The following is a 21,547-nucleotide window of genomic DNA, read 5'->3' as shown; positions in this document are numbered from 1 at the left end:
AAGCTGTGCCCAGTGCCGTGCGCAACGCTGTTGCTGCTATTTGTATGGATAGCGATTCATCTGTTTGTCTTCACAAGTGCTGAGGTGCGTTCTGTTTCTTGGGGTTTTAACCGCACCACAAGATTGAGGTATTTCTAAGGGATTCGAACAATTACCTTCCACAAGGAACTTGAAATTAACTCCCTATCTTTCCCTGGTGGCTCCCACTTATAGAGATGCAAATCGGGCCACTTAGCCAATAGTGAATTTCAAAACAAAACCAACCAATCAGGGGAAAATGAAGCGTTTAAAATGGCCTCAGTGGCAGGTAGGGTCACTTACATCTCGTAAGAGTTTTAGCTGCTTTTGTGGAAGGTGTGCATGTTGCTGAGAGGAGTATAGGCTTGAGGCTTGTGGGGTTGGGAGAGGCTGTTCCTGGTTGTGATTTGTTGTTTGCTTCAGGTAAGCAAAGCTCTTTTGTTGTTCAATAACTTTTCTACTGCTTTTGTTAGAGAGTATAGTTTCTATTAACTGTGGTGTTGCTTTAAAAGTAGGTTATGGAGTAAAGGCAAACAGTGTTTAATAGGAGAGCATTCTCTCTTACTTGTGTTATTCTCTCTTACTTGTTTACTTCAAGTTTCAGTTGAGAGACCTTTGTAATTAGTTATCTCGGTGCTTTGCAAAGAATCAAATGTCTCTGAACCGTGGCGTGTTTTCCATACTGAAATACCTTTTCTTCCTCCCTCGTTGTGCTTTAAAAAACAAACAACTTATTTCTCCTGTGAAGTGTTAAGTGTAGTAACTCCATCCTTTTCTTTCTGTAGCTTTGTTGTGAGGCTTGTAACGTGCTCTTATAAAGTGGAAGTAGCCTATAATAATTCTTGGTCATTTTCTATGTGGAAAACAATGTTTTTTGTCTTCTGAAAATCAAAATTCTCATTTAGCCTGGGCCCATGATGAGAGCAGCTCTCCAGCTGTGGAGCTGCAGCTGACACTGAGTCTCTGTCACTTCTCTGTGTTTTAAGACCAGAACCTGCTGTGCAGGTTGAAAAACTGTGCTTGTAAACTGCTCAGCCAGTGAATTCTGCTGTGTGTTGGTGCTACTGCAGCTTCTTGGTTCGTCTTCCTATGGATTTTTCTTTATATCAGCAGCGTAGTTCTCAGTAACTGCTACAACATTTTAAACAAAAACAGTTTCTAAAACAAGTATGTAGAGTTGTTTTCCTTAAAGTTGTCTTCCATGATTATGGTTATAGGAAAAAACCTGATTTCTAATGAACTTCCTTTTCCTTGCTTGTTTCTGTTGAGAAGTGTGAAGCTGAGCAAGCATCCTCTTGGCCTTTAAGATCTCACTGTGCAATACCTAGGATAAATAGCTTTATTAAGTTTCCCTACAGGTCTGGCAACTAAAATGCCCTGTAAGTTTTTTCCCTGTAATGTCCTGCAGTGCATATTTCAGAGGAATAATCCTTTAGAGATGCTGGTGGCCTAAGTGCCTCTTAGGTCTTCTGACTGCTTGCTGCAGAGTAAGCTGCTATACTGGTGTGCTTTGTGTAAATGTTTTTTATAGTGTACTCAGTGTGCTGCAGTAGTTAGCTTGCAGTTTAAACTCTTGGTTTGTATGTCAGCTTTGAAATGATGTATTTCTTTAGGTGTGTAAGTGTATTTACTTTCTAATCTGCATGTGTAGTGCAATGGCTCTGTGTGCTTAAATGCTTGTTTATGACAACCAGAAGTCTCCTTTTCCTTGGGAGGAGCTGAGCTACTGGGTTGGGTAGTGAAAGGATTTTCAGGATGCTTAAATCAAAAAATAACAGTAAATTGTATTTGTCGTTTAGTCATATCTGCAGTGACTTCACTCCAAGGAGATTCCTTTAAGTATTAGTTAAATTGGTTAAATTCTTGGCTATGTAACTGTGTGACCTTTGGAAGTGTGTTTGCTGTCCACGTAGCCAGCATTAGAAGCAGTAGCTGAGTTGTCTTAGCTTAATTGTGCAGGGAAGGACTGTTATCTCTGGAAGGATGGGGGCTTGGAGGAGTTGGAATTCAATAGCTTCGTATTCTGCCTGTGTTACTTCTGTGCAAGAAGTTTAACATCTTACCTTTCCTTGACTGACTCCTCCCTCTAGAAGCTGGACTTAATTATTTTAGATTGCTTCCTGGAGGATAGTCCATAATAGAGACATTTCTACATGTAATGTTTAATTCTCATAATAAGGCTCTGAGAAATCTGCTCATATCCTGCAGCTGCTGATATCCTGCAGCACTTAGCTGTTAATTGGATATTGAGAGGATGCCTGTTTGAGTGTGGCTGTTCTTGGCTTTATGTGGTCCCTTCTGAAAGGGTTGCTGTGTTTTTACTGTCTTTCTGGGGTGGGCTGCAGTCTTTTTTGATGTTAAAGTCTGAACAAAATAACTGGGGATTAAACACAGTCTGAAAGCTGGATTGGCTCAGCAAGAGGCAGTGTAGGTTTTGCCCTCCCCCTCCACTATTGTTCCTGCAAGCATCTCTCCTGTGAATTGGTTGAAGGGATCAGAAAGTGCGAGTCTCTTCCTTTCAGACTTACTAGTGAGGATTCAGCAAAACTTGAGCAGCAAAATCCAGAAGCACCAGACCTCTGACTGAGCTGCAATTCTGAAACAAGCTCAGCTGTGTAAAGACCACGAGCATTCCAGAATATGCCTGGGGATGAGCTGTGGGGATGTAGAACAAATAACACAGGGTGAGTTCAGCCTGACACCAGGAATCCAGCTGACTGCTCTGGATTCTCATTCCTCTTTCAGGACGAGGACATGGCAGACACAGCACCAGCAGAAGGGACTCATCTCAGGACTACTTGCTGCCAGCTGTTCAATTCCAGCATGAGGGACGAAGCAAGGAGGCTGAGCACTTTCTCACAGTGGCCACGCAGCTCACCAGTGTCTGCCTGGGATTTGGCCAAGGCTGGCTTTTTCTTTGTGGGTCCAGGAGATCAAGTACAGTGCTTCAGCTGTGGTGGCATCCTGAAAGACTGGGAGCCCGGTGATTGCCCAATAGTGGAACACCTGAAGTTCTTCCCTTTCTGTAAATTCATTTATCATGGAGCTGTTTGGAACCAACAGGTTCCTCTTCAGGGAGTGTTTGACAGTGTTGATGGGCAGTTCCTCAGCCTCTTGCAGAGGATAGACAGTGAGGAGACAGCCCTGCCCAACCAACCAGAATACCCAGAAATGGTAACAGAGGAGATGAGACTATCAACATTCCAGAACTGGCCACAATATACTGAGATGCATCCCGAGCAACTGGCTAGAGCAGGATTCTTCTACACAGGTAGGAACACCTGGTAAAGTCTTTTTTTTCTTTCTGTGTAATGCTGTGAAACTACATTCATAAAATTCCTGTATGGTGAATTCACAGTTGAATTTTGATTTACCATGCCAAATGTTGGAAGAATTGTCACTTCTTAGCAAGAGCTAGAAAGAGAGAGGAGCTGAGGTAAGCTCAGTTTAGCTGGACTGCTCTGGAATGCAAATAACGAAGTCACTGGAGGGTCTGTGAACAGTATTTAATGGTGTAGTGTGAATGTTACATTGACACTGTAGGTCAGCAGAGAAAAATGTGTCACAAAAATGTGTTTGAAGGCTCTGGAGTAAATGTGGTCCCTTGTAAAGCAGGATCAGGTGTTTGTTTTGCTCTTACACTATGCCTTCATAAAGGCAAATGTGTTGCAAGGGTTCTTTCTACTATCTTCGTTCAGATTCAGTATCCCATAGTAACTTAAAATGGTGGTTGGTGTTGCTCTTTTAGGTGCTGCTTGTGACTTCATGCTGAAATATTTTTTAACACTTTGGTGGTGAGTCTCTTCTGGCTCTGTTCTGATGGTACAAGTGTATGTAAACCAGCTGATATATTCTTATACCAACTTGTAGCTACCTAGGCATCAAAGAAAGCTTACTGAATTTGCAGCTTTTTTCCTAGCTCAAGCACTACTTTAAAAATTGCTGTGTTTTCTTAGCTCTTACTCAAGTCAACTTTTGAAGATATCACTGTGTATTCATGTTCTTGCTTGTGCAAATACTTGCAAGTGCATCTGCTATGGTTATAAACCACATCCTTCTGTGTATGCTGTCTTACCACTCGGGCAGTTTTCCCTTCTGTGCTGGTATCTGGTTTGGATGCTGATGAGTTCACTAAGTCTTTTCTTACTAGCAGGAATGGAAAGGCAGTAAGTTTTAAACCAGTTTTACCAGAACGAGAGTGTGTTCTTAAAGATTCAGCAAACCTATTTGTTACCTGTGCTTTTAGAAGAACCCAAGACACTTCTTGATATGCTGTGCTTCATAAGCTCTGTCTTGCACTCCAGCCTTCTCAAAAATAAAAAATACAAACTTGAATAAGACTTGTAAGGTGGCAAATTTGGCTGTCACTGTGGTTTGTTGCCATAAGGACTCGTATTACCAAACTAAAAAAAATACTTTTGAGTAAAATATGCAATATTTCTTGTATGCATATAAGTATACATCCTCAGCTTTTCTCCTAGAGAGGGCTATGCTGGCTAGGAAGCAAGTCTGAGTCAGAACTGTTTCCTGGACTGAGAAGTTGGAAAAAATCTTTACAGTACCTTCATGATTGACTGTAATTCAATACTGTGCATGGGGGTGGGGAATCCTTTTTGCTGTCTAATATAGTGATACTTCTGTTGGAAACATCCTTTCTTCCATATGGTAAAGGAACCTATTGGTTTCATATTTGCAGATTAGGCTTTATAGACACTTCCATGTCTGTTACTGAAACACCTTCTTGTCCTTCTTGTGTGTGTGGGGAGGGACTGTATATCCCAAATGTCTCATGCCCTCACTGCTGAAGTAAAACTGTATTGCCTTTCTCTAACTATTTGGTAAAGGTGGAAGGGCAGTCTTAAATGTGGTGAATTTGAGATGTGGCACAGCAACATGCACACTGGAAAGCCTAACTGATCTGATCTTTCTGTCCAGCTGGAGAAAGTGGCTGGCTTCTTAAGTCAACTTCTGTGAGACTTTCAATGAAACTGTAACCTTGCTGTAAATCCAGTTAAATACTAAGAATCTGCACCTATCTGCTCAGGGTGCAGCAGTGGAGGTGAAGCAGCATGTAACAAAAGAGCAATATAGGCAGTACGTCTAATCTACTGCTTTTGTCTTTTAAGCTGTGAAGCACAAAAAAAAAAGAGCAGCTTGGCCAGGAGCACAGAACAAACTATAAAGCAGTGTCTGGAGCTGAAATCCCATTTCTGTTGGACTGGGTCACTTGTAGAGCAGCTGAGTAAGAGCTCAGCAGAGAGGCTCACTTTAGGGATCATTAGGAAGTAGTCTGTTCTGGCACTCTCCTGCAGTTACTTGAGCTGGAGAATTCTGGAAATGAACACTCAAACAGTTCTCTTAACACAAGTGTGTTTGGAAGATCATGTCTGTAACCCACACTTACTGGCAGACTTCACTGAAATTTTCATCAACCTTCAGATAGGGCACTCGTAGACAGTTCTTAACTGTGCTTGGCTTTAATTCCACCTTTTGGATGGTGAGTTGAAGCACAGTAGCAGGGTGGGATAGCTTGGGAATGTCCTGTGTCAAATTTTTATGCCTTATAAACCAGAAGTGATGTATGCTGACTACACCAGCTATTGATTTGTGGCAGATCATGGTAAGGAAATGTTCATAGGTACAATTACAGCTGTACTCTAAATCCTGGCAAGAGGGAGCAGGATGGTTGGTGTACAAGTGAACAGTGGTGCTCCCATGCATGCTGCTCGTTACCTTGTGACCCAGTTCTGGAATCAGCTGGCTGCAGCTGTGGGAGTTCTGTTGTCTTTGTGCCCCTAAACAACTTGTGTGATGCTGATAAGCTGTCATGTGCTCCTCTGTTCTGTGGCCTGTGATTTGTGCTCAGTCTCACCAAGTTCTGATTAGACCTAGGAGAGTATAGGTTGTATCAGATGGTAAATTGTCTTGTAATGTCTTTTACAGGCCAAGGTGATGTGGTGAGGTGTTTTTACTGTGATGGAGGTATGAGGAACTGGGCATTTGGAGATGACCCTTGGAGGGAACATGCCAAATGGTATCCAAGGTAAATATCTTAGCTTACAAGTGTCCCTTGTAGCAAGACCAAAAGACACATGTTCTGTTCAGTTACTCTTCTGTTTTGTAAGGCAGAAGTACTACCAGCTGAGAGTCACAGGTGTGCTGGTACTGGCTCATAAACTGATGGCACTGCTTGCTTCTAAGCTTAACCCTACCACCTTCCTACCCACTCTTAAGAGGTTCTGCACAAATACATTGAAATCTTTCTGCTTATAGGTGTGAATTTTTGTTGCGATCAATGGGGAGAGAATTTGTCAGCAGTGTTCAAGAGTCCTTTGCCAGCACTCCACCTCCAGTGAGTCATAAATATTTTGTGTGTAGTGAATGAGAGTTTGTTGGGAAGTTCTGAGCACATTTTTCTTGTGGTATTTTCAGAGAGATTCCAGGGATCAGATGGGACGAGGGTCCTCTGCTTACCAAGGTTAGTGCTGTTTTAAGTGTTGTATCTTTTTCTTCTACCCCACTCTTGCTTGTATGTTCAGAGTTGGTGCTTAATGTTCTGATATTTTAGAAGCAATTCTCCTTTATTCTTGGGAAATGGTCTCTAGCAGAAGAAGTACTTGTTCTTGTACTTGTACTCCTAGCCTGTTTAAGACCAATTGTATTTAGCTAGTCTGGATAATGACTTGTTTGTACCATCTTACTTCTACTTGTCAGTTCTGTGATGTTTGTCTGAATCTTTTAGACTACAGCATTTTAAGCAGGCCAGAGAACAGCTAGAAGGTCCCTGCTGTTTATGAAAGCACTAGCCTTGGGGATCTATCCTCATCTGCTACTGGAAACTTAAGTAGGTTAAACTTGGCTCCTGTAACTGTGGAAAAGTGATTTTTCTCATTCTCTTGAAGATCCTGTCTGTTAGGTGAGCTTAAATCTTTAAGCCTCTGAATGAACTGCCAGCACAGTTTTGCATTTCAGTATTTACTGATGAATGTTTCAGCTAGACTGAGGCAGGAGAGGCGTAAATTGAGAGATTCTACTTGATCTTCATCAAAACAGTTCTGACATTTTGGCTGTTGGGCTGGAGCAAAAAAAAAAAGGGAGGATTTATTCACTGATGCTGGAAAATGAAACACCTGAAGTTAAGTCTCCTGATTCTTATGAAATTGCTTTTGTCTTGGCTCTTCTGAGTTATTGGAAGTGGAAACTGTCTATCTTGATGTTACTTTATCTATATAGATAACCTGAATCTTTGGAAATTAATGCCACTTTATATGTAATGATTTCAGAGAGTAGCATATTTTTGTGAAGAGTCTGTTTACTACTTTGCAGATCTTTTAAGGAACTGGAAGTTGCAGACTCTTCCTTCTCTGGATCAGTTTTCTGTAGCACAGAATGTCCTGGAGATGGGCTTCAACCCTGCCTGGGTTGCTAGCCTGGTAGAGAATAAATACATACTGACTGGGACTTTCTACCTTTCTGAGTCTGAACTGATTTCTGATCTGCTTCGGCCAGAATGGGAAGAGAGCAGCAGTGCAAAGGAAAACAGAGGTATGCCTGACTGATTTGCCCACCCACATTCTTGGTGGATGTTCAACCTCTTACTCACTTTATCTTGAGCACTGTTATGAATGTCTTGTGGGTCTGCTTTCTCTCTTCCTAGACTGGAATTGAGAGTAGATACATACCAAAGGCTGCCTTCCTTTGAGAGGCTGAAGAGTGAGGTACTTTTAAAGAAACCTGAAGAGTCTGTTATTACTGGAGTAACTGACACAGATACAGGAAATGTCTACACCACAACCTACTGGAGACATCTTTGATGTTTTCTGCAGCCTTTAACTGCAGTAGCAGGTGTGCATTATGTGGGGCTTATGCACAAATTGCCATCCTTGGGTGCAGCTGACTAAGGCAGTTGCCCGAAGCAAGGCTTTTTGGACAGGTACATCTAAGGTCTATTTAAGATTGCATCAATGACTTCATTAGAAATAGCTGCACTTTGGCTAATACATATTCTACTTGTATTTGGGTAATACATATTCTACTTGTTTTATCTATGTCTATTTTGTGGTGTCTGTTGTATGGAGTCTGATATTTGAAGATGTTTCCTGCTAGCCTTTATTTAGTAGCAAGCCTACTTTCTAAAGCTACTGTCTCCATATTGGTCTGCTACATTTGTCCAGACAAAAATGAAATGGCTTCCACAAGACTGAGAGTGATTAAACAGTAGCAAAGGAACAGGAACAAGCAGCTGATGACTCTTGTCTTATGGAACTGTAGAATCATCACAGAATGGTCTGGGTTGAAAAGGACCACAATGCTCATCTCATTTCAACCCCCTGCTATGTGCAGGGTCACCATCCACAGACCAGGCTGCCCAGAGCCACATCCAGCCTGGCCTTGAGCCCCTCCAGGGATGGGGCATCCACAGCCTCCTTGGGCAACCTGTTCCAGTGCCTCACCACCCTCTGAGGGGAGGGTGGAGGGGAAGCTTTGAGAAGATGATAGGCATAGGCATGTGTTAACCTCCTTATGAGGACATACTGACACAAGCACCAGGGAGCATCAGCTTGACCAGGCTGAGTGTGTAAGGTTGACAATTCTGTAAAGACTGCTTGACTGAAATAAGGATATTTCAGCTCTTTAAGCAGCATTGTCTGAAGAGGGTGGGAAGGAATATGTTTAATGCCTTCTTTCCTGGTTAAACAGATGCGGTTCAGAGAGAGGCTGAAACATCAAGTTCAAGAGGAGAAATGCAACCTGTGCAGCAAAAAGGTGCACTGGGGTGACTGGTGGGGGAATTATGTGCAGGCAAAATGAGGACAGCTTTTGTAGTAACAGTATCATGATGGTTGTATTTCTCCTTAGTCTTGAAAAGGAGCGTGCAGTAGCCTGGACTGTGGCTGAATGTAGAGACTTTACTCAGGATTTAGAGCTCCTTTGTGATGCAGACTTATCTTAAAACAGTTTGTGTTTTCTTTAATCAGGGATATATATTGAAGTACAGTGATACTGATACACCCTGCTCAGTGTGCAATGTGCAGGTGTGCCAAGTCTTAAGCAGATAAGCTGGAGTTCATAACAGCTGTAGCTAATAATGCTTAAGTGAAATCTACTTGAGAAAAGTACTTCTGCTGTCTTTCTGGAAAAAATGAGCAGTTGATCTGACTTTTTAATGTAATGATCTGCTCTCTAGAGCTGTTACAGCATTAACACTATGGGTTTTCTTTTTTCTTTTGTGAAGAGGAGTCTCCATTGAGCACAGAAGAACAGCTCCGACGCTTGCAAGAGGAAAGGATGTGCAAAGTGTGCATGGACAGGGATGTGTCTGTTGTATTCGTTCCCTGTGGCCATCTGGTAGCTTGTGGAGAATGTGCCCTCAACTTGAGACTGTGTCCTATCTGCAGAGCAGTCATCCGAGGAAGTGTGAGGACTTTCATGTCCTGAACCACAGTGTGCAAAAAGGAAAAATAAATGTCTAAAATACACTCCTATGCCAGCAGAGAAAGAAACAATTTGTTACTGGAGCAGTCTTGTTTTAGGCCAAGCTATCCTGCAAACTCCTTTCTTGCAGTGCTTCCAGTAAGAGCTGATGATTAGCTCTGATCTTGCTGTAGGACTGCTCCAGAAAAGCTATGCCAGTTTTTTTCCTTCAAAATGAGGTTTTTGCTGGAGGTAATCCTCCAAATACTTGTTCTCAAACAAATCCCTTTTCTGCACTGAAATCAAGAGCTGTTTTCAGCTGTCTGTCTGGTTCTCTTCATTTAGTAGTTTAGAGAATATCCTGCTAGGGCTGATGGATTCCTTCAGAAGTGTGGGTAAAGTTCGAGTATTTTTATACCAAATGCAGTCAGTTGTAGCTAGGATACTCAGTAGGAATGTATTGAGAGGGGGAAGTAGAAAGGAGAATCTAGCTCTTCTGAGGTTGAATTGTTTGTTTTTTTTTCTGTTGAATTTTCAACAGTTGGAGAAACTATTTTTAACAGTACTCAAATCTACTTAACTCTGCTCTGTTTTTCCAGCCTCTTTGCTCTCAGCTCATTATCCTTCTAGGCAGATGTTGAGAGACTCTCTGGAGCTCTCAGTCACAGGATCTGAAACTTTCTTGTGAGGCCTCTTCACTGGCTGTTAAGGACTAATCTTTTGCTAAGAGAATTTTTTTCAAAGAAAACTCTTCTTAGGGCTTCTGTTTGCTGGCTAAACCAGTTTTTAATTTAAATATAATACTCTATCATGTAGTAACAGGCTTGTAAGCATGCTAACTGCAGGGAAGGTGTTTTTAAATTTTTCTGTTCTGTTTAACTGAATAAAAGGCTTGTCTTATGAAGGTCTGAGTATCTGATTCCAGTATAATGTCCTACTGGTGGGGGTGGGATCCTGGAACATTAGAGGGGAGCCAGGCATAGATATGGTTGTGAAGGATGGAAACTCGTAAGTGGGAGAAGCAGATTCTTACCGTCCATTAATTTCCTTTGAAATACAGAAGACAGTGTGGGATCTCCAGATTCCTGGCTGCAAGGCAAGGGAGGATAAGGTCCAGGTATGTGAAGTTGTGTAGGTGAGAATAATTCTTCATCTGAAATTGATGGAGAACTTCAGTACCTGTCTCTTAAATAGCATCTATGGAGACTGGAGCACAGGCTCTAACTCTGGATACTGAAGTCTCATCCCTAGGCCATGTGAGAGGGAAGTATTCTTCATCTTTCTTTTCAGGAGAAGGTAATTCTAATGCAGCTCATGGCAAAGATGAAACCACCAGCTGAGCAGGTTAAACTCTCAAACTCTGAGAGTTGGTGGATCTTTGGTATCTGGCAGCTCTTGTAGGGAAGAGTTGTATCACCGTGCTAAACTAAGTGTTGTGGCAGGGTTCAAGCTACCATTGGCTTTATTTTGCCACTATAAATAACAGCAAAAGCTACCTGCATTTAAAGTGGATGTGCTAATCTGTGAAGGGGGGAGTGAAAAGTAGCTCAGTGTTGGAGCAGTGTTATTTCCTCTTAAACATCAGCTCAGAGCCTGGAACGTAGCCGAGCATCAAAAGGACTACAGGGTGTGAAATTGCCCAGCTATTTCTGGGATTTTCTTGTAGGTTTTTAAGTGTTTCTATGGGAAAAAATGTCCCTTCAGGAGCAGGTACAAGTTGGATTTTTTTTTCTTTTGCTGGTTGAAGTCCCAAGTGCTACCTATCCCCAATAGAGGGCACTCCTAGCCTCTGCTAAAGGAACCCCCTTGTGGAGAAAAAAAAACTGTTGCTCCTTCATCTCGTGGCATGCTGGAGATGCAGGCATCTACAAATCGCTGCCCTAGCAGATTATGGGGTTATTGTGTAGTCTTGCAGTAGTTAGGGTAAGTCTACTGCAAGCAGACCAGTAGGAGAGTTTTGTCAGAGTACAAAGGATAAATGTTTCTGCTAACAAAAACTAGAGGAGGTACAAAGAAAAGTGCATCATTGTATCTTTGACTTTTAGCACTTAATGTTTTTATTTTTTTAATCACTTCCTTGCACTTTGCTTCCCTAGCTTGGCTTCTGGCTTGGCTCTTTTGTAAAGCATTATTCAAGAATCCCAAATGGTTTTAGGCTAGACAACACAAAGAATTACAACAGCTTGTGGAATGCTTCAGCCAAAGAAAGCCATGGATGGCAGACAAGCACTCTTTCCCCTGCTTGAGGCTTAACATCCTGGAAGATGTAACTAACAAAAGGGATGCTGTTTTTTTCTTTTTAATTATTTGCTGCAGCTTATTAATGCAACTTAATTACAGTTCTATTGCCCCTTTCTTCCTCCCCACTCCCTCCCCTCAAAATTATCCTGTCATTAAAAATACCTTCCAGCAGGAAGCTGTTGGGCCTGTGCCTGGAGTAAGTGTGGCTGCTTGGCAAAGAAAGCAGATACAAAAACATGATCCACGAGGAACTAGGCATTTACCAGTGTCCTGCAGCAGGTATCAGTTGTGCACGTGGCTATACCAGTAACTTAATGTGGGTAGACAAACCCAGAGTAGGCTCTAGCTGCTGTAAGTTTGGCATGTTGCAATGGGTTTAAGTTCATACCAAGTACAGATTTGGCAATTGGACTAGTTCATTTTTTTTTTTTAGCTGTTCAGCATTTATAGTAGTTAAATCACAATGTTAGAATCCAAGACAAATTTCTTACTACTAAGGAGTAGAGAATGAGGGAGTCTTGGATAAAAGGGAGAAAGGGCAGATCTCTTATCTACAACATTAAAAAAAAAAAAGGTGGGGTGTGTAAGAGAGCCTAAACTCAAATAGCCCTTGCCTAGTTTTATACAGGCAGGGAAAAGCTGAAGTTGTATTAAGGGGATTTAGGCTCTTTCCAGACTGAGGAAAGGAGAGAGGGAAGAAACTAACTACAAAACATGAGATGTCCCAGGGTGTTGCAGTGTTTCCTTCTCTGTGGATCCATGGTGGAAGGAAGCAGCTCCGACTTCTCCTGCATCTCTTGAGACAGGCTCCTGGTGAACTTCTGCCTGAGGATTTCCAGTCTGTGCCATTTGGCTAGAACCACCCAGTGTGGTAGGAATGGTTCATCAGGGCACTTGTAGAGTTAAGAACAGACTGTGTGGTCATTCTTCAATGTACATTCATTTCATTTGAAAAGAAGACAAGGAACAAAAAGTGGAATGGAGTTCACCATCCTGCATTTCCTCTGCCATAGACCCAGGCCACAGGGGATTATTTCCTGCAGCACCTTTGGTGGAGTGCAAGATTTATCCATCCTCTGGCTCCTCCTCATTTACGCAGGCCTGTAGAGGAGAAAAAGCCAAGGCAGGATATTAATGCAGAACAAAACATTTTTGTTACTTAAGGTAACTGGAAATAATAAGGACAAAATTGTTTTTTCTGTTCCAAGCTTGTAAATATGGGTGACTACAGATAAAGAGTAGGATTGAGGAATCAGATACAGTGTGGTTAAGTCATCTTCAAATCTGGGAAGAATATTATGCATATACCAGACTCGAATATACTGCAGTTAGAGCAGGGAATAAATGTGAGCCAAAGTGTTAGATCCATGGATTGTGAGCCTTGGAGATGCATAAAACTTGGTTAGGAATTTTAAAAGCTAGGGATCATCTCTGGAATAAAGTAGCTCTGTAAAAAAGCATATCACTGCAGTTTCAGTGCAGAAGCATAAGCATATCTACTTTTGTAGCCAGCAGTAAAGATGAGAATGTTTTCAGCTGAATCATCACCTCTTTAAACATGCAGCTTCAGGTTGATAGTCAGCAATTTTTATTTTATTTTTTGTTTGGGAGGGAACTCTACCTAGAAAGAAAAGCAGAACCATTTGTGTATGTGGAGCTTTCCTTTGGTTTTGCCAAAGTGGGCTCTTTTTTCTTGTTCCAGTAAAGGTTTCCTTTGTAAAGCATTCTGATCGTCAAAACAGTTAGGACTTCATTGTTTTTGTTTCCTCCAAAGGTCGTTTTAGTTTTTCATTTAGTTTTTTCATGTTCCCTCCCCCATTGTTTCATACCTGTCTGCTGTACTGAAGAACCTACTTTCAACCTGCTCTGTTACATGCAGTCTACTCCTGTAACTGCATACCCACAGCTGTTTCATGCCTATGGCTAGCAGACTGACTGCACCATAAAGAATTGATTAGGAGTTATCAAAGTGAGCAGTTAACAACAGAGCCTGTAATCATGCAATCAACCAGTGCCTCCTGTTGCTATCCTATCAATACTGAAGCCAGCAACTGATAAAAATCACACCCTTTGTTACCCTATGGCTTTTCAGAGAGGTGGATGTGAGGGAAGCAGGGTTAGTGAAGTCAAGCTATGTAACTAAAATCAAATTAAAGCTGTAATTTACTAATGTGATGCAGTACTCAGACTGCCAGCTTCCATTTATGCTATGGGCAGGAGCCCTTAAGCTGTGTTTTGTTGCTGATCCTGGAAGTATGGCATTCAAAGGTGGGGAGGTGTGTTGCCCTTCTCTATATCTTTAAAATGAATAGAGGTTGTTTCCTGACATCTAGTGAGTTCTTGATTTCTTCTTTCTTTTTTTTTTTTTTTTTTTTTGCATTGAATAATGTCCAAAACTATGCTACAAGACTTCTGCTTTATAACTGAGTTTACATAGCATTGATGCTTGAAACAAATTGAGATGTCAGAAGAATGGCTACAGCCTGCAGGAAGTGCTGGTTATCAGGATGATCTGAACCTCCTGCTGTCTTGGCAGGCGTTACAGATTACTTGAAGATAACAGCTTTAGAAAGAAACTGCAAGGCTATGTTTGTTGACCCTTCTGCAGTTACAGAATGCTTTTCCTTGCTTCAAGTGATAATTCTGTTACTGCAAAGACAAAATAAGAAAAGCAGTCCTGCACTGATATCCTCTCCTATGACTCCTAGGAGAAGACAGTGGTGGAAAAAAGCACAGCCTGAGTTTGAACTTTCACTAATGAAAAGCAAGAGCTCAGCCTTTCCTTCTTTCCACTTGAAACTGGTTTTTCAGTAGCTGATGTATTGTTGTGTGGTTAAATATTTTCACCCAGAAAGTAACTTCTATCTAAAAGGATTCCTAATGTATTTTTATTGTTAAAGACTTAATGCAGTGTGTTGAGATTAAGGGCATCTCATCTATACAGTGGAATTTCTAGAAGTCTCTTTCTTAAGCTTGTGACTTGAAGCAGGAACCAAACCTCCCCACAGTCAGTGAAATGTAGAACAGAAGCAGTTGTAGAACTTGAAATAGAAATAACTGTATTTATAGAACATCACTGTTGCCCTCTGAGTAGTGGAAAGACTAAGTAAGATGAAGCTTATTTAAATCATGCCTTTGTAAGCAAAGTACAAAAGTGTCAGTGATTTTTTTTTTTTTTAATAAAAGTAACAGCTGGCTTTGACCACTTGCAAGGCTCCAGTTAATGGAAAAGCAAGCAACTGGACTGAAGTTGAGTTCAGTAGTAGATTCAGAGATAAAGCAAGCTGATAACAGATACTGCCAGATCCCAGCTCAGTTACCAATAATAGTTTGGGGAGGTGATTTAATACAAGGCAAAAGTTTACTTAAAAACATCTTTCAGTGGTAGGGGTAGAAGCTGAAGGCTGGAAATAGGATGCACATCTCTGATATTGAATCACTACAATAGATTAATGTAAGCCTTTGTTTAAAAGTTATCTAACTCATAGGCTGAGTACTCAGTACAGAAGCTGTGGGGGTTGGTCTCACACTTCAGCTATGCATAGCAGAGTAGGCTAATATCATTGCTCTGTTCAAATCCATAGATTTCAAGAGATAAGAGACTAGAGAAATAGGCAAGCCAGGGCAAGGCTGAGTCAGAGGGCAGAGGAGAGGAAGGAATGTGATCCTATCAGCAAAGGATAGGTGAAACTGGTGTGAAGACTACAATCCCATTGGACAAGGAATGAATTGAAGTGGTCCTGTTTAAGGCAGCAGGGCTGCTATCAGGGAGAAGTTGACTACTGGCAGATTTCATCCTAAAATGAAAGCAAGTTCATAGCAGCAGCTTGCTCAGTCAGTAGCTATAGTGGATCTGGTTTCATGCAAGGCTTCCTTCAACAAAGAAGGGAGAACAAAAAGCATGTGTTCCTCACCCCTTTCTGCTCTAAAAGCTTCAACTTGAAAGAAGTTGGATATATTTGTTGTTATGCATCTTCTTGGAAATGTATAAAATGTCTTCAGTCATTGTATTAAGTGATGAGAGGATTTGGCCCTCAATGACCCCATACTGCAAAGCTCTACCTCATCATTAGCTGAGAATCAAGTATCCACTTCTACTCCCACTTCTGCATATGGAAGAGAGGCAATAGCTAGTCCAGAATAAACAAGAGTTAGTATTTGGTGGCTGTTATGAAATTTATAGAGAGTCAACTTATCTACTCCTCAGCAGCTGTTTTCACCTCCAGTTAACCAGAAAAATATTATCCTGTGCTGGCAGAAGCTATCAGTATGTGAGTGATGGTCTGAATAATGGAAATGAAGAAAGGAATTATTAGTAGCTTATGAAGACTCTTTTAAGGAAGTTTTGCAGTTCTAGTTTCTCAATGGGGATTATAATCTTCCTGTATATAAATGAAGATTTCTAAGTCATAGTTTTTTTTTTTTTAAACAGAATAGTCATTTTTAAGGGAAAAAAGCAACCCAAACATCATACTATAGAAATACACTACTGCATCAAGCTAGTAAATCAGGGAGCTACCTAAAGAAGTTCCAAAGCTTCTGCCGACTGTGGAAAATTCCATCTCACTGTGACAAAGTGAGAGGAAAATCAATATTTAATCTCCTATAGCATCTTTTCTAATAATGTCATTGCACCCCCGAAGTTACAAGGAATTCATCTGCTTTGCACAAATGACTTGTTCTCCAGGTTTTGTGCTGTGTGCTGCAGTGACAAAGCGTGAAGTTCTTACTACATTACAGGGCCACATCTACAAATCTATTTTGAGGTGGTTTTTATTCCCTTTACCCTAATTTTCTTTCCTACCCACCCATTTTTGGAAGAGCTCTTTGGTAACATTATTCCCCAAAACCAACCTCCCTTAGCAGTTGCTTTTAAAAGTTTCTGCACGTTGAACTGCCCTCTTGCAGCTCATTGTAAGAAGCATCAAAAGTTCAGATCTTACTGCTGCTTTAAACAGATAATACTGGCCTTTATGTTTGAGAATCTCATTAATAACCAGCTTTCAAGTGGACTGCATGAAAGTGTGCTCTTGTGCCTTCAGCAGCAGGAGGGGATTAGCAGAGGGCAGAAGCTGGAATTTAATGTCTCTAACACAGTGGCGTGAGAGGAACTGCTTAGGATGATCGGCCTTCCAGCGCCCCCCTCTCCACTGAGCTCTTGGGATGCCACATGCATACAAGAAACTCTGTTGCCTAGAAGAACAGTGACAACAAAGCTGAAACCTTAAGAGCAAACGTGCCCTGCATACAAACAGTCTAACACTCATTTTAATTTGGTGGTGTGATAGTTTTGTTGCTTAGAAGATCTTTAGAAGCACAGACAGATACAGGAAGACTCCGTATGCAAGACAAAGTCAAATTTAACAGTGCTATTTGTGACAACGTGATGGAAGGATGGCCAATCATCAAAATTGCATCAATGCATAGGTCTGAGCTCAGCTGTGACTGCCCACAGAGCTAAAGTATGGCTTAAATAACTAGCAATTGCATATATTTTATCCTGTACTTCAAGCTTAACCTGACATACCATCATTCAACTTCAAGACTGAGAATCACATTCTGCTGTTGCTATGACTTATTCTCTGCATTCACTGAGGCTGACTTTCACTCCTCATGGCTTCTACCTGTGCCTGCTCAGACAGCACTGGTTGTTAAGAAGTTTCTCTTTGCCTTCTTCAAGGAAAATGCATCCACTAGTTTGCATCCTGCAGCTAGCACAAATGTGTCCCTTCAAACTGCACTATCATAACCTGAGCATGGCAACACAAGCTTCACCCTTGTAGGCAGGAGGTGGGCAGAGACAGTTTCATCCTTTCTGGTGTTCTACAACTTATTCATTCCTTGCATGTCTGAAAAACCTGCTGGACAAATCAACCTGTGAGAAGGAAAAAATCCAAACCCGTGGCACCCTTGAGCCATCAAATACAGAGACACGCACTGCCTCTTAGCATAGGAGATGATACTTACAGGTATGTCTGCTTGAACAAAAGGTTGGTGGGTTTTTCATTGACATGGTAGAGAGGAAATGGATCAAATCCACCAATGAAATCAACTGAAAAAAAATCAAAACTCAAATAAATAAACAAACATGGCCAGAAAGTTGAAAGGAAATGAAAGGAAAAGTAGGCATGTGTCATGGCATAACAAAAAAAAAATGCAGAGACAGAAAGAAAAGATTTACCAGGTATGATTGCCAAATGGAAAGTTCTGCCTGTATAGACCTCTTTTCTTGGATCTTTTAGGACAGCCTCTATGCCAAGGAGGAGATCAGCTAACATCAGACTTAAAGTGCAGAGGTAACAAAAGAACCAAACCAAAACAAGACTCCAGAAAAACAAGAACCTCCCTCAGGCTCCTTGGGTATTGCCACCATACTGCGACTTTGTATGATAACTGAGCTGACAAAGCCTCAGCCATTCAAGCACATGCTGAAAGAAGGAAGCTGGGGACTGGCTGGAGACTAAATGCCAGCAGAGAAGTTGGCAGGCCAGCAGTCCCCTTGAAGGTTATACAGTGAAATGGGTATTTTATTGCCCCACTTGTCTTTCCTGCAAGACAGACTGCAGCAGCTTTGGAGAACCGTAGATAATACTCCATTATCTTCAGTTCTGATATTTTTCAGGTCCCCTCTGCCAACTCAATTTCTTTTAATTGTATACAAAGAGAAACAATGCTTCCCTTCTCCAGCATTCACAAAAGGGCAATGTAACTAAGCAAGGAATGCTTTAAGTGACAATTCCCTCAGTAACCATGGAAAGTTTCTCCAAGTCTCTCTTCGTTCGCATGAAATTAGGCCAAGTCTTTATTACCAAGCTGACCAACATAGCTGGATCAGTAGGGTAAGATGTGGTGCAATTTGTGACTGACCTAGCAGGCCCTGCAAAAGCCTGTAATGTTTATCCAATCCACATCACTGTCTGGTGCTGAGTTAGGGAATCTTGTTTGGAAGTGTGAAAGCTACCCCATTCAAATGCCATTTAAATATGACTGGAACATTGCTAAGTATATGAATGCCTTTTACTTTCCTGAAGGTGGCACTATTATTTTAGATTTTAGCTGATGAGTTTGACGGTTTTGTTTTTTAAATGAACAAACACTAGAAAAAAATATTTACTGAATACATACGATAGGAAAAAAACTCTGGAAATACATTTAGAAACTCAGACACAACGTATCCTCACAAATTCCATGTTAATGAATAGCTTCGTGCTGATACTGTGATTCTGGAACTGTGGGTTAATGGTAAGTCTGCAGAGGTTCTAAGTAGACTGGGGGGATAATTCCTAGTAGTTCCAGTGAGACTTAAACTTAATTACATTAAAGAAATAAAAACACCTCATTTGAAAACATCTAAACTAGAAAACCCTAAAAACACAGAATTTTCAGTAAGGTCTTGCACCTTGCACAAACAGCAGCCAATTCAACTGAGCATCCTATTGCATCCCTTTAAAGTCTTAACCATGGATCACTGTGCTACCACCAATATATCTGAGTGCACTAGCATGTCTAAAATATTCTTGCCCACAGTTCAGCATTAGTAGGTCCCTACTGCTGTGTTTTCTCATGAAAATCACGTTAGCATGAGCTTCCTGATTAATGTGCCTCAGCACTTATAATTACTTCATGCTGCATATCAAAGGAACATTTAAAGGAAACCACAAATGGAAAAGAAAATTAAAAACACAGCTCAGATTTGTTCGGGTCACTGGAAGGATCTACCACTGTGAGTGTGAAATATTGATGGTTTGTCATTGTTAATTATTCAAGCTGACATTTTAACTCCAAGCTGAGAAACTGGGAGGGGAAAAGAATATGTTAGTGGGGAAAAAAAACAACAAACCATATCCTGAAATTTACAGCTCTGTATTTCTAGATAATGCTTCCTTCCATGTGATTGCCTCTCCCCATCCTAACATAAGCCCTGTCAAGTTGTTAATTCACAATATTCAAAAGAGGCTCTGAATTCAAGTTATTTAGCCAATTAGAGAGCTATAGGGTAATTTTAAAGATATTACTTACAATGTAACACCTTCACTAAATGCATTTGCAAGTTCTGAACAAATGATCAATAAAGCCAGTAGAATCATAGAAGGAGTTCAGCCACGTAGGAAACAACAGCCAAACATGAGAACAAGTCAGATAAGAAATGTATCTCATCTCACCCATGTGAACCAACATTTTTCACATACTTTCAAGATATCCAGTTCAAAGCTGTCATTTTTCAGCTAACATCCATACCAGCTGTTCTTTAAAACAACAGAGCTATTTGCACTAAAGGAAGTGATATTTGGATATAAAGCCTTTGAATCTGATCCTGACCTAGAGTAAACTGGCCTAGACCCACTGATTTCCTTAAGGCTGTTCCAATTTAAACATTCTGAGAGCTGAAAAACAAAGGCAAAATATTGCGATTGAAATCAGATTTCACATTCATTTGAACTCTATGCATCCATTTATATTGTGTATGAAAGTACTGCTCTCAAGGGGAGTTTAAGAAGGGCAATAACCTAGGACCAGGCTATAGGTATCTGTATAGATCCTACAGACTCAACCATCCACGTGATTTCTCTGAATTTTCTTTTCTGCCCCATCACAGAGAACACATGACACTTGAGAGATTTGCCTACCAAACACAACGGAGTCAGCTCCCTCATCCTTCCTGTGATTCACATATGCTACTTTTGCTTTTAAATTAAGGTCAGGTTGGTTCTTGGCAACAAATCTCATGTTCTGCTTTATCCTCATCATATTTTGGCAGGTGGTCCAGTTAAATATAAAGCTGCATTCTTTGCTATAGGTTCTCTTAGTTGCATTTCAGTGGTATTACTGTTCAGCTGAAGAAGTCCTGGAGGAGTAACTGGATTATATTAACACTTAGTGATGTGGGGAAAAAATATCACAGAAAAATATCCAGTTTTTGAATGGTTGGTAGTACCACATCACATGGATGGAGAAATGGAAAGAGATCTTATGGCAACTCATCCTTGACAGATAAACATCTGAGAGAGAAAGAAAATTGAATAAAATCTTTGCCAAAGGATCTGTTGATAAATACTTACAGCTGTCTTCTTCCTCTGTAAAAACACTAACAACGTAACAGGCGTAGACAAAACCCACCAGCTAGAAAATAGAGAGAATAAATCATTTCAGCATCAATCTTGCAAGGCTGGTCAGAACTTATTTGGCATGATTTTAGCAGCCAATATTTATTCTCCGCTTGGCAGCGCTACTGAAATGGTGTAGCCAAGTGATATTTATTGTAAGGAATGGAGTGCAGGTGTAGGTGTCTTAGATGAAGACACTGCAGGGAGCACAGTCAGAGCTCAAAACAAAATACTTGCAAGACCCGTCCTCACCTTCAGAATAGAGACCTGCTGTTGCCAGAATGATTGGGAAAAACATGGGCTGCATTTTTTTTTTAATACAAGAACTTCCACATTAACTCTTAATAAGAAGTGATGGGGATGCAAGGGTGAGCCTGATGTCTGTATACAGGACAGACACACAGCACTAGATGTTATTAACAGGAACAAGAATTCATCAGCTTTGTATTTCTGTAATAAATGGCACGGAAGGGTAGAGAAATTACTTGGGTGAAGGAGTTACTAGCAAGATGAGAGTAGTTTTTATGCAGATGACATAGAATCTTAGTTAACCAGAAAATCAGTGATATACCAGCAGTAACATTCAGAACTGCTGAGATATTTTCTAAGTTAGGCTTGGAGATCAAAATTCATCGGAAGAAAATTCCAGTCTTACTTCAGGTCCACATTTTTTTACATACCCCTCTATCTTTGGAGAATAAACACTTCCACATGAGGTAATCAAGCTTTGGGCACGCAAAGTAAATGGCTGGAGCATGGTGAAAAACAAG

The 21,547-nt window shown here is 40.9% G+C and overlaps 2 protein-coding genes across 6 annotated transcripts in view; one reads left to right on the top strand and one right to left on the bottom strand.

The window, feature by feature from the left end:
* The first annotated feature begins 331 nt into the window (after positions 1–331).
* Positions 332–10,336, top strand: BIRC7 (baculoviral IAP repeat containing 7). Its single transcript, XM_052684277.1, has 8 exons — positions 332–441; positions 2,764–3,289; positions 5,962–6,061; positions 6,292–6,370; positions 6,451–6,496; positions 7,345–7,563; positions 8,719–8,784; positions 9,254–10,336. The coding sequence occupies exons 2-8, from the start codon at positions 2,773–2,775 to the stop codon at positions 9,454–9,456; spliced, it is 1,230 nt and encodes a 409-aa protein (XP_052540237.1). The 5' UTR covers positions 332–441; positions 2,764–2,772; the 3' UTR covers positions 9,457–10,336.
* Positions 10,337–11,465: 1,129 nt separating this feature from the next.
* Positions 11,466–21,547, bottom strand: part of NKAIN4 (sodium/potassium transporting ATPase interacting 4) — a 47,705-nt gene continuing 37,623 nt past the window's right edge. The window contains exons 5-8 of one of the 5 annotated variants that reach the window (XR_008207039.1): positions 20,733–20,793; positions 17,641–17,725; positions 13,222–13,294; positions 11,466–12,774 (exon numbers count right to left, since the gene is read on the bottom strand). Coding sequence is in view for 4 of the 5 variants with exons in the window: in XM_052684278.1 (XP_052540238.1) it covers positions 17,497–17,548; positions 17,641–17,725; positions 20,733–20,793 (198 nt within the window). In the remaining variant the exon portion in view is untranslated. Of the gene's footprint in view, positions 12,775–13,221; positions 13,295–14,057; positions 17,549–17,640; positions 17,726–20,732; positions 20,794–21,547 lie in introns of those variants that run through there. The other 4 variants (XM_052684280.1, XM_052684278.1, XM_052684279.1 and 1 more) reach the window with 4 other exon arrangements.

This window comes from Tympanuchus pallidicinctus, unplaced genomic scaffold (genome assembly GCF_026119805.1).
Source record: "Tympanuchus pallidicinctus isolate F22 unplaced genomic scaffold, pur_lepc_1.0 scaffold20, whole genome shotgun sequence".
In the NCBI taxonomy this organism is placed as follows: Eukaryota; Metazoa; Chordata; class Aves; order Galliformes; family Phasianidae; genus Tympanuchus; species Tympanuchus pallidicinctus.
This window is presented reverse-complemented; position numbering and strand designations above follow the sequence as displayed.